Source organism: Phodopus roborovskii, unplaced genomic scaffold, assembly GCF_943737965.1.
Source record: "Phodopus roborovskii unplaced genomic scaffold, PHOROB, whole genome shotgun sequence".
In the NCBI taxonomy this organism is placed as follows: Eukaryota; Metazoa; Chordata; class Mammalia; order Rodentia; family Cricetidae; genus Phodopus; species Phodopus roborovskii.
This window is the reverse complement of record NW_026125665.1, coordinates 1,472,261-1,484,941: the sequence shown is the minus strand read 5'-3', so window position 1 is coordinate 1,484,941 and position 12,681 is coordinate 1,472,261. Positions and strand designations below refer to the sequence as shown.

At 53.3% G+C, this 12,681-nt stretch overlaps 2 protein-coding genes across 3 annotated transcripts; one reads left to right on the top strand and one right to left on the bottom strand.

Annotated features, from left to right (window-relative positions):
* Window positions 1-506: 506 nt before the first annotated feature.
* Abhd8 (abhydrolase domain containing 8) lies at window positions 507-8,050 on the bottom strand. Of its 2 annotated transcripts, none has more exons than XM_051178159.1 (5): window positions 7,829-8,050; window positions 5,777-6,608; window positions 2,982-3,152; window positions 2,623-2,839; window positions 507-758 (listed from the first exon to the last, which is right to left on the bottom strand). In XM_051178159.1, the coding sequence occupies exons 2-5, from the start codon at window positions 6,499-6,501 to the stop codon at window positions 597-599; spliced, it is 1,275 nt and encodes a 424-aa protein (XP_051034116.1). In that variant the 5' UTR covers window positions 6,502-6,608; window positions 7,829-8,050; the 3' UTR covers window positions 507-596. The 2 variants fall into 2 exon arrangements, with proteins under 2 accessions (XP_051034116.1, XP_051034115.1); XM_051178158.1 differs by having other exon boundaries at window positions 508-758; window positions 5,777-6,509; window positions 7,829-8,049.
* A 1,192-nt stretch (window positions 8,051-9,242) lies between these two features.
* Window positions 9,243-10,258, top strand: Mrpl34 (mitochondrial ribosomal protein L34). The gene is made up of 2 exons (XM_051178157.1): window positions 9,243-9,418; window positions 9,798-10,258. Exons 1-2 carry the CDS (start codon window positions 9,354-9,356, stop codon window positions 10,009-10,011), a joined length of 279 nt encoding a protein of 92 aa, XP_051034114.1. The 5' UTR covers window positions 9,243-9,353; the 3' UTR covers window positions 10,012-10,258.
* The last annotated feature ends 2,423 nt before the right edge of the window (window positions 10,259-12,681 follow it).

Below are 12,681 nucleotides of genomic sequence, written 5' to 3'. Positions count from 1 at the left end.
TCTGGTCATCTTAGGAAAGCAAGCATGAACGAGAAGGGAAGAGAGGCAAGAGAAAGGCAGAGACAAAGCTACTCGCACACCCTCTCAGCTCTCAGAATGATGAGGCAGGATCACGAATTGAAGGCCAGTTTGGATTGTCATTTTTATTGAGTTACAAGTTGCCATTTGCGGGGATTTGTGGCTCCAGCCCTTCCCTCCTTGGGTGCCCAGCTCCAAGTCAAGCTATGGGTGCGGTGCTGGGGGTCTCCCAGGACAGGACGGGAGCTCCTCCCCAGGGCTCCCCTTGGGGCTTCCCAGTGCGGAGTGGACCACAGCGGAGGGAAAGACTGAATGGGGAGGCAACCCATCCGCTGCAGCATCAGGGACTTGGGGAGGCAGGTAGAGGGCTCTGTACAAGGTCACACCCTGCAATCGCTCATGGAGAGGACACAGTGGCTGCACTGGACACTGAGTCTCCAACACTGGCTATGTCCAGCCCGCCCTGGAGCGTGGTATATCCAGGCCCCACCCATTGGTGTGAGGCCCCATCCATCCAGCCTATGCCCAGTCTAAGGGAGCCTCAGCTACTCAAGATCCAGCAGGCATGCAGCAGCAGGTCACTTCTCCCCTGGAGCCGGCTCTGGCTGCAGCAGCTGTGGCTCAGGCTCTGGCTCCCAGAGCAGGAACTCGTGCAGCAGCGTGTTGACTGTCTCCGGACACTCCAGCATCACCATGTGGCTACCTTCCTCGATGAGCTTGAGAAAGGCCAGCAGCAGGATCTGCAGGCATATAAAGAAGTCCCTCCTGCTGTCTACACTTCAGCCTCATCCTGCTGCTGCACCATCAGGTCACTCAGTCAACACCCATTAAGCGCTCGCCGCCTGCAGTACACCCAGAGCAGGACTTCTCAACCTTGGCTATGCTGACACTTGGGGTTGGGTCTTAGCTGTGGGGGCACCATCTGTAGGTGCTGCAAGCCTCCTTAGACTCCCCCACCCGGAGATGCGAAGGAGTCTGCCCTCCTTCCCTGTCCACAAATGATTTTCTTTTAACTTATCGATCCCAGTTCCCTCTCCCTCCCTCCCTTCCTTTTCCCCTCTCTCCCCCCTCAAGTGTACCCTGACCAACCTCCCCTCCCATTCCCCCCCACACTCCACATGTAGGGTGATGCCATCCAGGAGGGGTCATCTAAATCTGTCAAGTCATGTGAAGTAGGGACTAGGGCTTCTCTCCTGTCTCTAGGTTAAGGCAGTATCCCTCCATGGGGGATGTGCCCCCAAAGTCCTTTTGTGCACCAGGGATACATCCTGGCTCCACTGTCTGAGGTCCCTTAGACTGCTCAGTCCTTCTGGCTGAGACCCATATTCAGGGGGGCCTGAGTCAGTCCCATGCTGGATTCCCAGCTAACAGTCTGGGGGTACTTTAGCTCCTCCTTGTTCAGGTCAGCTGTCTCTATGTGTTTCTGCCTCCTGGTCTTGTCCTCTCCCTCTGCATCTGGATTCTAGTTCGACTCAGTGTTTATGTATGGGTGTTTGCTTCTGTTTCCAACAGGTATTAGATGAGGGCTCCATGGATAAGTTAGTTATTGATCTCACTATCCGGGAAGGGCATTTATGGTAGCTTTTCCACAGAAGCTCAAATTGTTAGTTGGAGTCAGTCTTGTAGGTCTCTAGACATTTCTTTAGGTTCAGTTTTCTCTTCAAACCAATAATGGCTCCCTCTTTTATGTTTGTTCTCTCTCTCTCTCTCCCTCTCTCCCCCTCTCTTGTCTTCTATTCCTCTCCTGACTCAATCTTCCTAATCGCACATGCTTTCCTCTCCTCCCCTTCTCTTTCTCCTAGTTCCCTCTCCCCTCACTGCCCCCCCACTTCCCATGTGCTCTGGAGAACTTGTCCCTTCCCCCTTCTGTGAGGGACCTTATATGAATCTCTTAGACGTGATTCATGATGTCTCCGAGAGTCCCCTGTAGGACAGATCTGCCCTTTGTGAGGGTCTCCTCTCAGTCCCTCCCTCATACTCAGAGTCTTACAAATCCCAGATCCTATACGCCAATGTCTATCTCCACCTCCTCCCGGGGTTAGGGACCCACTCCCTGGCTGAGGAGGACAAGGTGTGCATGTCAGCCGGGAGCAACCCTGCCATTTACATTCTCCTTCAGGCTCCACCCAGCAGCGGGGTCTCCTGTGGAGAACACTCCTACCAATGGCTACATGTACACAGGGGCCATACCCACTCCAAAACCATGCCCACCCAGGACCATACTCATCCATCGTGCACACCCACCTAAAACACAGCTGTCTAGAGGCCATGCCCATTACAAACCACACCCTTCCAAAGGCCACAGCCATCCAGATGTCTTAACCAATGAAAGCCACACCCACCTATAAGCCATACCCATGACAAGGCCTGCACCCAGAGACCTCTTCTACCCAGAGACCTCTTCCACCCACAGCTGTCAGGAAGCCACACCCATTTGGGAAATCCACACCCACTGAGCCACACCATTTTAGAAAGCCAGGCTTCCCACAGGTCAAGTTTACTCAGAGTCCATTCTAGCAGGATACAAGTCTAGGAACCACACCCACCTGTATCCTGTAAAGGGAAGGGGGGACGGGGACTGCAGTCCCGGGATACGGGTCCTACCTCAGCCATGCGTTGGTCCTCCTCCACTGGCACGAATTTGTCATGCATGCCATGCACCAGCAGCACGGGCACTGTCAGCTCCGCATGGTACACTTCGTCACCCTCAGGCCAGTACTGGCCGCTCATCATGGCCCGCAGCACGAAGGAGGACACATTGAATGCGTTGCCCTCCTTCAGCAGCTGCTTCTCTTTAGCCCCTTGACGGGCAAAGCCGGCCCTGAGGGTGCAAAGATGTCTTTGGAAACCGACCACTATAGGACCAAGGGCAGAGCCAGCCCTAAAGATCCCCAGAGTCGGTCCCTATGAATCAGGAAACCCTCCCCGCTCCCGGACCCGGACCCCAGGCACAGGGCACTCACTTGAGGAAACTCCAGGCCAGACAGGGCGATAAGCAGTGCAGGACACACGTGGGCATGTTGAAAATGGAGCAGAGGCTGGGCTCCAGCGCAGTGGGGCCCCCGCCATTGATCATGATCACTTTGTGAACAAGATCTGGGTACTCATGGGCCAGGAATGTACAGAAGGAGACCCTGAGAGCAGGGAAGGGAGAAGCCAAGTCAGCAGACACTAAGTGAGGGCTTTATTTCCTCTCCTTGACCTTGATCACCAGGGAACCCACTGGGAGCACAGATGGGGTGCCCCTCGATGCCCAGGTATGCAGTGCTGGTGATGGGAGCCAGTACTTTATGCATGTTGGGCATGTGCTCTATCAGCTGAGCTATGGGCTTAGCCCTTTGGTTTTTGAGGCAAGCCCTCAGGAAGCCCCACACATCCTCTACAGGGCCAGGGCTCATCTCCACCCTCCTGGCTCTGGGACTGCACCATGTACCCCTGTGAGTTTTGGGAGTATTTTTGGCTGGAGGGATAGCTCAGCCATTAAAGGCTAGGTCCACAACCAAAAATATAAGTTTTGAGGTATTTCTTGTTTGAGACAGAATCTCACTATATATCTTTGGCTGGCTGTGTGGACCAGGCTGGCCTAGAACTCCCAGAAATGTGCCTGCCTCCCAGGCATGCTACTGTATAACTTGGAATAGCTGTCTGTGATCACTAACAGTGACCTTGGCTGTCTCATCATTCTGAAGTTTCCCCAAGTAGGAATGTGGCCCCTGGGGCAGCTGCTTGCATGTGGCACCATTCTGTCAGAAAGACTGACTTATGGCAGGCCATGCCTTTCCAAACAGTATTTAGGGGAGTGTGATTAGTGTGATTAGCCCTTCTGGCTGTAGCTACATTCTGGAAACCCCTCAGTAACCTCCAGCATGTTTGCTCCTGTGCAAATCCAGGGGCACTGACACCCCACAGCTCCTCTAAGAATGGCATTGCTGAGCACTAAATAACTCTGCACCATGCACAGATCCCCCCCCCTTCCCCGAGACAGCCTCACTGTATGTCCCAGGCTATCATGAAACTCATAGCAATTCTCCTGCCCCAGTCCTTGGAGTACTGGGATTACAGGCCTGCTCCACCCCATGTGGCATTTGTGTTCTTGTTAAGATACCAAGTCTCTGTGCTGTATTGCCCAAGCTGACCTTGAACTCCCAGGGTCAAGGGCTCCCCCTGTTCACCCTCCATCACAGTGCCCAGCTGGCTAAGATCTTTAAGGCTCCAGACAGAAGGGACAGAACAGGAATGGACCTAACCATTAGGCCATACACACACACACACACACACACACACACACACACAATTCTTTCCCAGTTACCCATACATGTGGGCAATTATTCCATGTTGGTAAAAAAAAAAAAAAAAAAAAAAAAGCACTTTTGAGACCATAACAATGCCCCTGCCTCAGACTTCAAAATACTGAGATTATAGACATGACCCACTATGTCCGGGGCTTTTAAAAAATTAATTTCTAGACTGGGCATGGCACACCTTTAATCCCATCATTCAGGAGGCAGAAGCAGATGGATCTCTATGAGTTTGAGGCCAGCCTGGTCTACATGGTGAGTTCCAGGGCAACCAGGGCTATGAAGACAGACCTGTCTCAATTTTTTTTTTAAATGTTTAAAGATATAAAAATGTCTTATTTATTGACTTTCTTTTTTCTTGGAGGTGCTGGCAATGGAACCTATGGCATTGTGCACACCAAGTAAGTATCTACCTGAGCCGCCCCAGTTTGCTTTGGGGGTGCATTCTCATGAGTGTGACAGGCAGGGTTTTGTGTATAGTAAGCTTGCCTGGAGCTGGGAGCTGGGGGCTGGGAGTGACAATTGTTTCCACCTCCCAGGCACTGGGATGGAAGATGAGGGTTGCCATGCTTGGCTTTTAATGCTATTTATTTTTGAAACATAAAGTCTTACCCTGTATCCCTAGCTGGTCTTGAATTTATAGCAATCTTCCTGCCTTGGTCTTGGAAGTTCTGGAGTGATGGGGTGAATATAATGCCCAACCTCCCTCTCTCTCTCTCTCTCTCTCTCTCTCTCTCTCTCTCTCCCCATTTTTTGAGACAGGGTTTCTCTGGCTGGCCTGGCTGATCTTGCTTTGTTAAACTAGGCTGGACTCAAATTCACAGAGACCCACCTACCTCTGCCTGCTGAGTGCTGGGATTCATGCACCATCAAACCAACCTTTAACACAAGTTTGGCTATGCAGGTGTAGCCTTGGGGTGGAAATAACTCTGTAGCCCAGGTTGGCCTCAAATTTTTAGCTATCTTCCAGCATCGGCCCCCTGAGTATTGGAGATGACATGCATCTGCCACCACACCTGACCCACTGGCAGATACTAATGACAAACACTATTTGCTTAGTCAGAGCTCTAGTATCACTCGATCCCCATCCCCTCACTGGGGGGTTCTAGGCAAGGGCTACACCTCTGAGCCATGCCCCCCAGACTCTCACTGGGGAACTCTGGTGGGGGAGCTCTACTACTGATCCATGCCTTCACCTCACTGAGGGATTCTAGGTGCCGGCTCTATCACTGAGTCACAGCCCCAAACCCAATCACATTTTACAAGAAGGGACATAGGGTTGGATGGCATAGAAGCCTCTCATTCTAATCCTTGGGATGTCAAAGGAGGAGGATCAGGTGTTCAAGGGCAGCCTCAACTACATAACGATTTCAAGGATACCCTAGACTACATGTGGCCCTTTCTCAACCTACCCCCAGGGGGATGGGAGCGTCTTGTGAGCAGCCCACCCTGGACCTTACCCATAAGAGTGTCCGATCAGCACGTTGCGTTTCTTGGCATAGCGCGTGAAGATGGCCCGCATGTCCTCTGCAAGTGCGTAAAAGGTGTAGGCAGCTGCCACCTGCGGCGCAGAGCTGGCTCCATGGCCTGCCAGGTCAGGTGCCACCACCTCATAGCCAAGGCGCACAAAGAAGTCCAGCTGCTCCTTCCAGATGGCAAGTGAGCCACCCACACCGTGGATAAAGAACAGCACCACATCGGCCTGCGCGCCCTTGCAGCTGGTGATGCGCTGCTCACAGTCGATGTGGATGGTCCTCTTGGGACGCCGCAGGCGCCGGCGCCGCCCGCTGCCTGGGGTGGCCCGGGCGTCACCCGCTGCGGGCTCTGCCAGCTCCACCTCGAGAGCATTGGGCGGGTCCCCGGAGCCACTGCAGCCTTGAAGGTCGGCACGAGGCGCGCGGCCCAGGTTCTCCACCACCAGCCTCCCGTTGCGGTACACCGTAATGCGGCGCTGGCAGCGCACGAGGCCGGTCTTGACCCCAGGATCATCTTCTGGAAGCGGCGGAGGTTGTGGGGGCGTGGGAATCGGCGCGGGACCCGCGTGCTTCACCCGCAGCACCCGACCAGGCTTGACTTCCACAAACGTGTAGCCATCGCTGGACTCGACGCTTTCCAGCGGTCGCACGGCATTGGGAGGCGTCCCCAGCAAGCAGCAGAAGAAACCATCTGTCACCCCAGTCAACATGGTGTGTCCTGAAGACGGAAAGGACCAGCGGCCACCTCAGGGTCAGTGGCTCTGCTCATGCATCGGGTAAGCAGGACCCAGTGGGCCCTCTCCAAGGTCCATGGATACTGAAGACAGCATGGGGGACTTCCAGAAGTAGAGGACATTAAGGAAGTGTCCATTCCTGAGGACACCCATGCTGGAGTTTATCCCAGGGTTATTCATTCATTTATTCACAAAGCCATGCCTTTTGTATGCAATCATGCATGCATGCAAGCAAGCATGCTTGCATTCATCTATTGACACATTGATTTATGCAACCATGCATTCAAGCTGATTTGCCTGCTAGTTTTTGAGAAAGGAGCTCATGTAGCCCAGGTGTGCTTTTAGTTCCTGTCGCAAATGTCTCTAAAGGTGCAGCCCTCCCTCCTCTGTGTCCCCAAGGGTTGCGGTGACATGCACGCACCAACAGGGTCTCATTTTATAGTTCTGGGCCAGACACTGGCCTCAAACTCTTTTTACAAAGGGCTTCATTTTGTAGCCCAGGCTTGCCTCAACCTTGTGCCCCAGGCTCCTGGGCGCTGAGATGACAGACCACCACGCCGGGCTTCTGTCCTAAAGAGTTCCCAGCTCAGGCCTCTGGCTGTGAATCTGATCAGCCAAAGATAGGGCCTAGGAAGGATGTTGGCCACAGGAACTCAGAAGGTTTTATCCAGTCCCAGGTCCAGGAGAGAGGGTGCTTGAGCTAACAGAGCAATGAGCATGGTTGGAGGCAGATGCCCTCAGCAGCACCCTGACACCCTGTGTTGACAGGCAGCCACACAATCCCTAGTGGCAGCCAGGAGGATGAAGGCAGGACCTGACTGGGGGCCTCTGGGCCTCCATCCGGTTCCCTTGGCCACCCCCCCTCCCGTGTCCATGACAACCACAGGCTGTTACATAACTCCGGGGGATACTCCAGCGCACCCCCATTGTCTGAGACATGGGGATGAGGCCAGCTTCATTCTCCCTTCGTGGCCTGGGCACTGCTGTGGTGATGCTCATTAAGGACCGGGCTGGTGGTGACCCTGGATGCATTTGAGGGAAAGCAGGTCATGCACCCCACCTCTAGGGCCCTGGAACCCCGACAGCCTAGGCCTCTCTAAAGCTCAGTCCTGCTTCTCAGAGTCTGACCCGCTTCTTCCGGGGGCTCGTCATCCCCGCGGCGGGGTTAAGTCATTGGGGTTCCTCAGCATCCTAGCAGCTCGAATGCGGAGATTGGCGGCTACCACCCCCCCCCAACACACACACACCAAGTGGAGGCCTAGTAGCGTAGTGGCTCCACTCTAAGGAAATAGATTCAACTCACCTGAGATCATCGAGGGGCCCTGTGCCCGAGACAGGGCACAGGGGTCCCGGGCGGAGAAGCCAGCGTCCACCTGCAGGTGCCGCTTACATGATGGTGCGGGATCGGCCGCATTAGCGCGGGCAGGCGCGAGCCCCGGGCGGTCAGCGAAGGGGCATCCCGCAACCACGCAGCAAACCGGCCCTGTAAGTCCCACCCAGTGTGGGATGGGCCTTGAGCCGATGGGCGGGCATCTCGGCCTATTGTCACCACGAGCAAACCTGGCCTAGATAACCGTCCAACCAGAGGCTGCGCTTCCAGGGTTAGCGCGCGCTCTGCGAGCAGCAGCCCCGCCCCTGTAAGGGGCTTGGGAACATGGGGGGGAGGGATGGGCCGGTGCCAGGGCTGAAGAGGGCTTGCAGCCCGGGGGAAGCCAGTGGTGTGTGGGGCGAGGGAATGTGCTCTGACTGGAACGGGATCTCCCCAGCAAACTTTCTTCTGGGGGGGGAGTGGAGGGAGGGGGATGTGCGCCCAGTCTCAGCTGACCTTTCCGTTTTCCGTTCTGCAAACAGGCTCCCAAATCTATGTACTTTCAGATGGGGAAACAGATTCAAAAAAAGTCAAGGCTGGCATTTGAACAAGAGGCTGTATCAGACCCGTGTCCTGGGAATGAAACAGAAGTGTCGGAGTTGGGAAGCTAGCGAATGGGAATTGTATCCCAGTGGTGATGTCTGGGCCAGACCAAGACTGAGTCCCAGGAGAGCAGAAAGCCAGGAGCCCAGGCTAACCCTCCTCCCTCCCTGGCCTTGGGACCAAGATGCAGCCCAGACTCTCGTCATCATCCCTTCTACACACAGTAAGTACTCGAAACATGTCCCCCCTCCCCATTATTTTTAGACACAAGTGGCCGTTTTAGAGGGTGGATAGGGATCAGAGCACAGTGACAAGTTCAGAGATGCTTGTGTACAAGGCTTCGCATGACTGCTGGCAGGCTGGGCATCTTAGAGCAATGGGGAACCATGGTGTATAAGCAGGAAGGGTTCAGATCTAAGCTGCGGGAAGATAATTCCTCTAGGCCAGCCTGAGGGATTAAACTAGCCAGGGCAAATTTACAACGCGTGAGTTTTCCAGATTGCGAAGAGCTAGGACTCAAGGACATCCGGGCTGCGCGCCAAGAGGAGAGCCTTGGCTGCGGTCGCGGAGAAGCTGCCAGCCGGCTGCGTGCCAGCTGCCTGTTCCCAACGAGGGCGACTGAAAAGGCCAGCTGCGTCACAGCCACCCTGTGGCGCCCTCTACCAGGGGCCGAGGTGAAGAACTACAACTCCCAGAAGACCAAGACAGGATGTCGTACTGATTGAGGAGTCGACACTCGCTCGCCACCTGTTGGTCATTTTTGAGAATTACATTCCACTGAGGAGCATGCGCAGGCATCGAACTACAGCTCCCGTAGTGCCGCGCAGCAACACATGAAACTACATTTCCCAGAAGGCATTGTCGCATAACCCACGGTCTAGGAACTGATGGCGGCCAGGACAGACTGACTGCAGACATGGCTTTCGTAACCCGAAGTTTTGGGTTCCTCGCCTGCAGATCAGTGGCCCAGCTGGGTGGCAGGTGAGTGCTCAGGGGATACTTTGCTCCAGATCTGGGAACAAGGGAAGGGTAAGGTTTCTCGACTACCACGCACACTTTTTTTCTTTTTCTTTTTGGTTTTTCGAGACAAGGTTACTCTGTATTGCTTTGGAGGCTGTGCTGGAACTACCTCTTGTAGACCAGGCTGATCTCGAACTCACAAAGATCCACCTGCCTCTGCCTCCCTGGTGCTGGGATTAAAGGTATGCGCCACCACCGCCCGGCCCACGCTCACTTAAGTTGCGCCTTTTGCATGCTAGCTGTTTTGTTGCCCTGCACATTACGAAATTGAGACTAAGAGAGGTTGAGCAACGCGCCGGGGTCACACAGCGTCCATCTCATCTTTTTTCTGGTCCCACAGGTGGCTCCAACCCAGGATCTGGATGGGACTCCAGGATGCCTGGGGCCTCCCCTCCCTTCAGCAAGCCCGTGGCCGCACGCGCGGGAACGAGTACCAGCCTAGCAATATCAAGCGCAAGCACAAGCATGGCTGGATCCGTCGGCTGAGCACCCCGACAGGCGTGCAGGTCATCCTCCGCCGCATGCTGAAGGGCCGCAAGTCCCTGAGTCACTGAGGAGCCTTGTCGCGCACCCGAGTTGGGGCCTCCTTAGCTTTGGAGTATGAAGAATTCAGAACTTGCAAAACCCCGAGGTCCCTGCATCTCCCAATCCGTTGCTCCCCCTCCTACGGTAACTCAGCAGTTTCTGTGCATGTTTTTGAAAGCATCTTTGCAAGCCAGGCTCCTTAAAACACCGCAGCACTCACGGTTCAGCCATTCCGAAGTTTTACCGGTTCCTTAATAAACATTCACGTTTCTAGGCGCTGCGTGTGTCCTGTCTGTTAGGGAGGTCAGAGATCCGGAGCCTCTGTTGTGAGGTGAGCAATGGCTTAGCCTTGAGGCTCCGTGCCCCACACAAAATGCTGACTTCTGTTTGGCCTGATGTCCCATCCTGTAATTAACAACAGACTGTCCTTTTACAGTGTGCATTCCTGGAATGAACTCCGGCATTCTGCAAATGTCACCAGCCCCCTGACTTGTCATGAAGGGATTCTTATCTGGTGGGTGATGTGAATTTAGAGCAGGGCAGTTGGGACACATGGGGATCAGATTTGAAAGCTGAATCTAGGGACCACAGGACCCTGAAAGAGGACGTGCCCATGGCTTGGCTCTGACAACAAAGCAGTCAAGGAAGACTTCTGGAGGAAAGGTCTGAGTCTTCAGGAGGGATTGGTTGGGATTGAGTACCCACATAGGTGGGAGAAGGGAGAGGGACCTGGAATGTGGACCCCTGAGGTAAAACTAACCTTGGGCCACTGGGGAACTACAGCAGGTGTTGGAGCCAGACTTAGCTGCATACCTGTCCCAGCATGTAATGGAGGCAGGAGGCTAAGGAGTTCAAGGCCATCCTCAGCCATGCAGCAAGTTCAGGACCACCCACTCTCACACTTTCTAATTTTAGATTTCTATCAAAAGCAGCTGTTGTAGGAAAAGATTTATTCCATCTCAGGTCACAGTCAAGTCCATGGCAGGATCCTGGAGGCAGGAGCTGATGCAGAGGTCATGGAGGGGTGCTGCTTACTGGCTTGCTCCTCGTGGCTTGCTCAACCTACTTTCTTACAGCACTCAGGACCTCCTGCCCCAGGGTGGCACCTCACACAGTGGACTGAGCCATCCCCATCAATCACTAATTAGCAAAAAGTCTATCTGGGCAGTAGTGGTGAATACTATTAATCCCAACACTCAGAAAGCAAAAGCCGACAGATTCCTGAGTTCAAGGCTAGCCTTGTCTACAGGGTGAGTTCCAGAATAGCCAGCACTAGATTGGGAAACCCTGTCTAAAAAAAAGAAAAGAAAATTGCCCATAGGCTTCCTTACAGCCTGATCTTACAGAAGGCTTTTCTCAATTGAGACTCTATCCTCTCTGAGGACTCAAGCTTGTGTTAAATTAACATAAACTATTCAGTACAGGCTCAATAAGTTCTGGCAGGGCAAGCTTTATGACCTGAGTTTAGACCTCATACCCACAAAAGGCCAAACACATGTGACCCCAGCCCTTGGGAATCAGAGGCAGGCAGGCCCTGGGTCCAGTTTCAGGGTCAGTGAAAGACCTGTCACAACATAAATGAAGCTGCAGCTCAGTCAGTAGATGGTTGCATGCACTGAGAGGCCCCAAGTTCCATGCCCAGTACCCCTTAAATCTTGGGGGAACACACAATTCCAGCCTCACCCTCAACTACATGGCAAGGCAAGGCCAGCCTGGGCTACATGAGGCCCCATTTCAAGATAAAGGAGGGCCAGTGAGATAGCTTAGCAGTTGCTGGTCAAGCCTTGAGACCTGAGTTGATTCTGGAGCCCATGGGAAGGTAGGTAAAGGAAGCCTGCTCCATGGAGTTGCCGTCTGCCCTCCACACAGTTATCATGCACACACAGTAATAAAATGTAAGACAGATCAATAAGTAATCTGGGAGCTATGAAGTCCCACAGTGCCAAGCCTTCCTCCTCCACAGGTGTGCATGTGTGCACATAAACAATACAACAGCACAAGCTTTTGCTTTTATTTTGGTTTTTTGTTTTGTTTTGTTTTTATATAGTGTGAGCTGTCAATTCAAAGCAGGTAGCTAGTTCAGAAACCAGTATGAAAATTCAAGTTCGAAAGCCAGGTGGTGGCAGCAAAGTAAGCCTTTAATCCCTGCACTCAGGAGGCCAGGGCCAGGACAGCCAGGGCTCTATAGGAAAACTGTCTCAAAAAAATACAGGAAATAGACACATGCTTTTAAACCCAGCACTCGGGAGGCAGAGGCAGTCAGAAAACTATACAAAGAAACCCTCTCTTGAAAAATCAAAACAGAAAAGAGAAAATACATGAAATTAGGCTATCCAGACAGCTCACCTAGTAAAAGCATATCACCAAGCCTGATGACCTAAGTTTATTCCCTGGAACCCTCAGGGTGGTACCAGGTCCCAAAAGTTGTCTTTACATCAAGACTGTGGTACACACACACACACACACACACACACACACAATTTTTATATAACAATGTTTTAGAAACTGGTATTTCTCCCTTGGAGCCCCTCCTATTCTCAATCCCCCCCCCCCCAATGGTTTTTCTAACACAGGGTTTCTCTGTGTAGTCCTTGCTGTCCTGGAACTCGCACGATAGACCACGCTGGGCTCGAACTAAGAAAATCGCCACCACCAGGCAAGCTGTTAGATTTCTAAGGGGGAAAGTTGCCATTTATCTA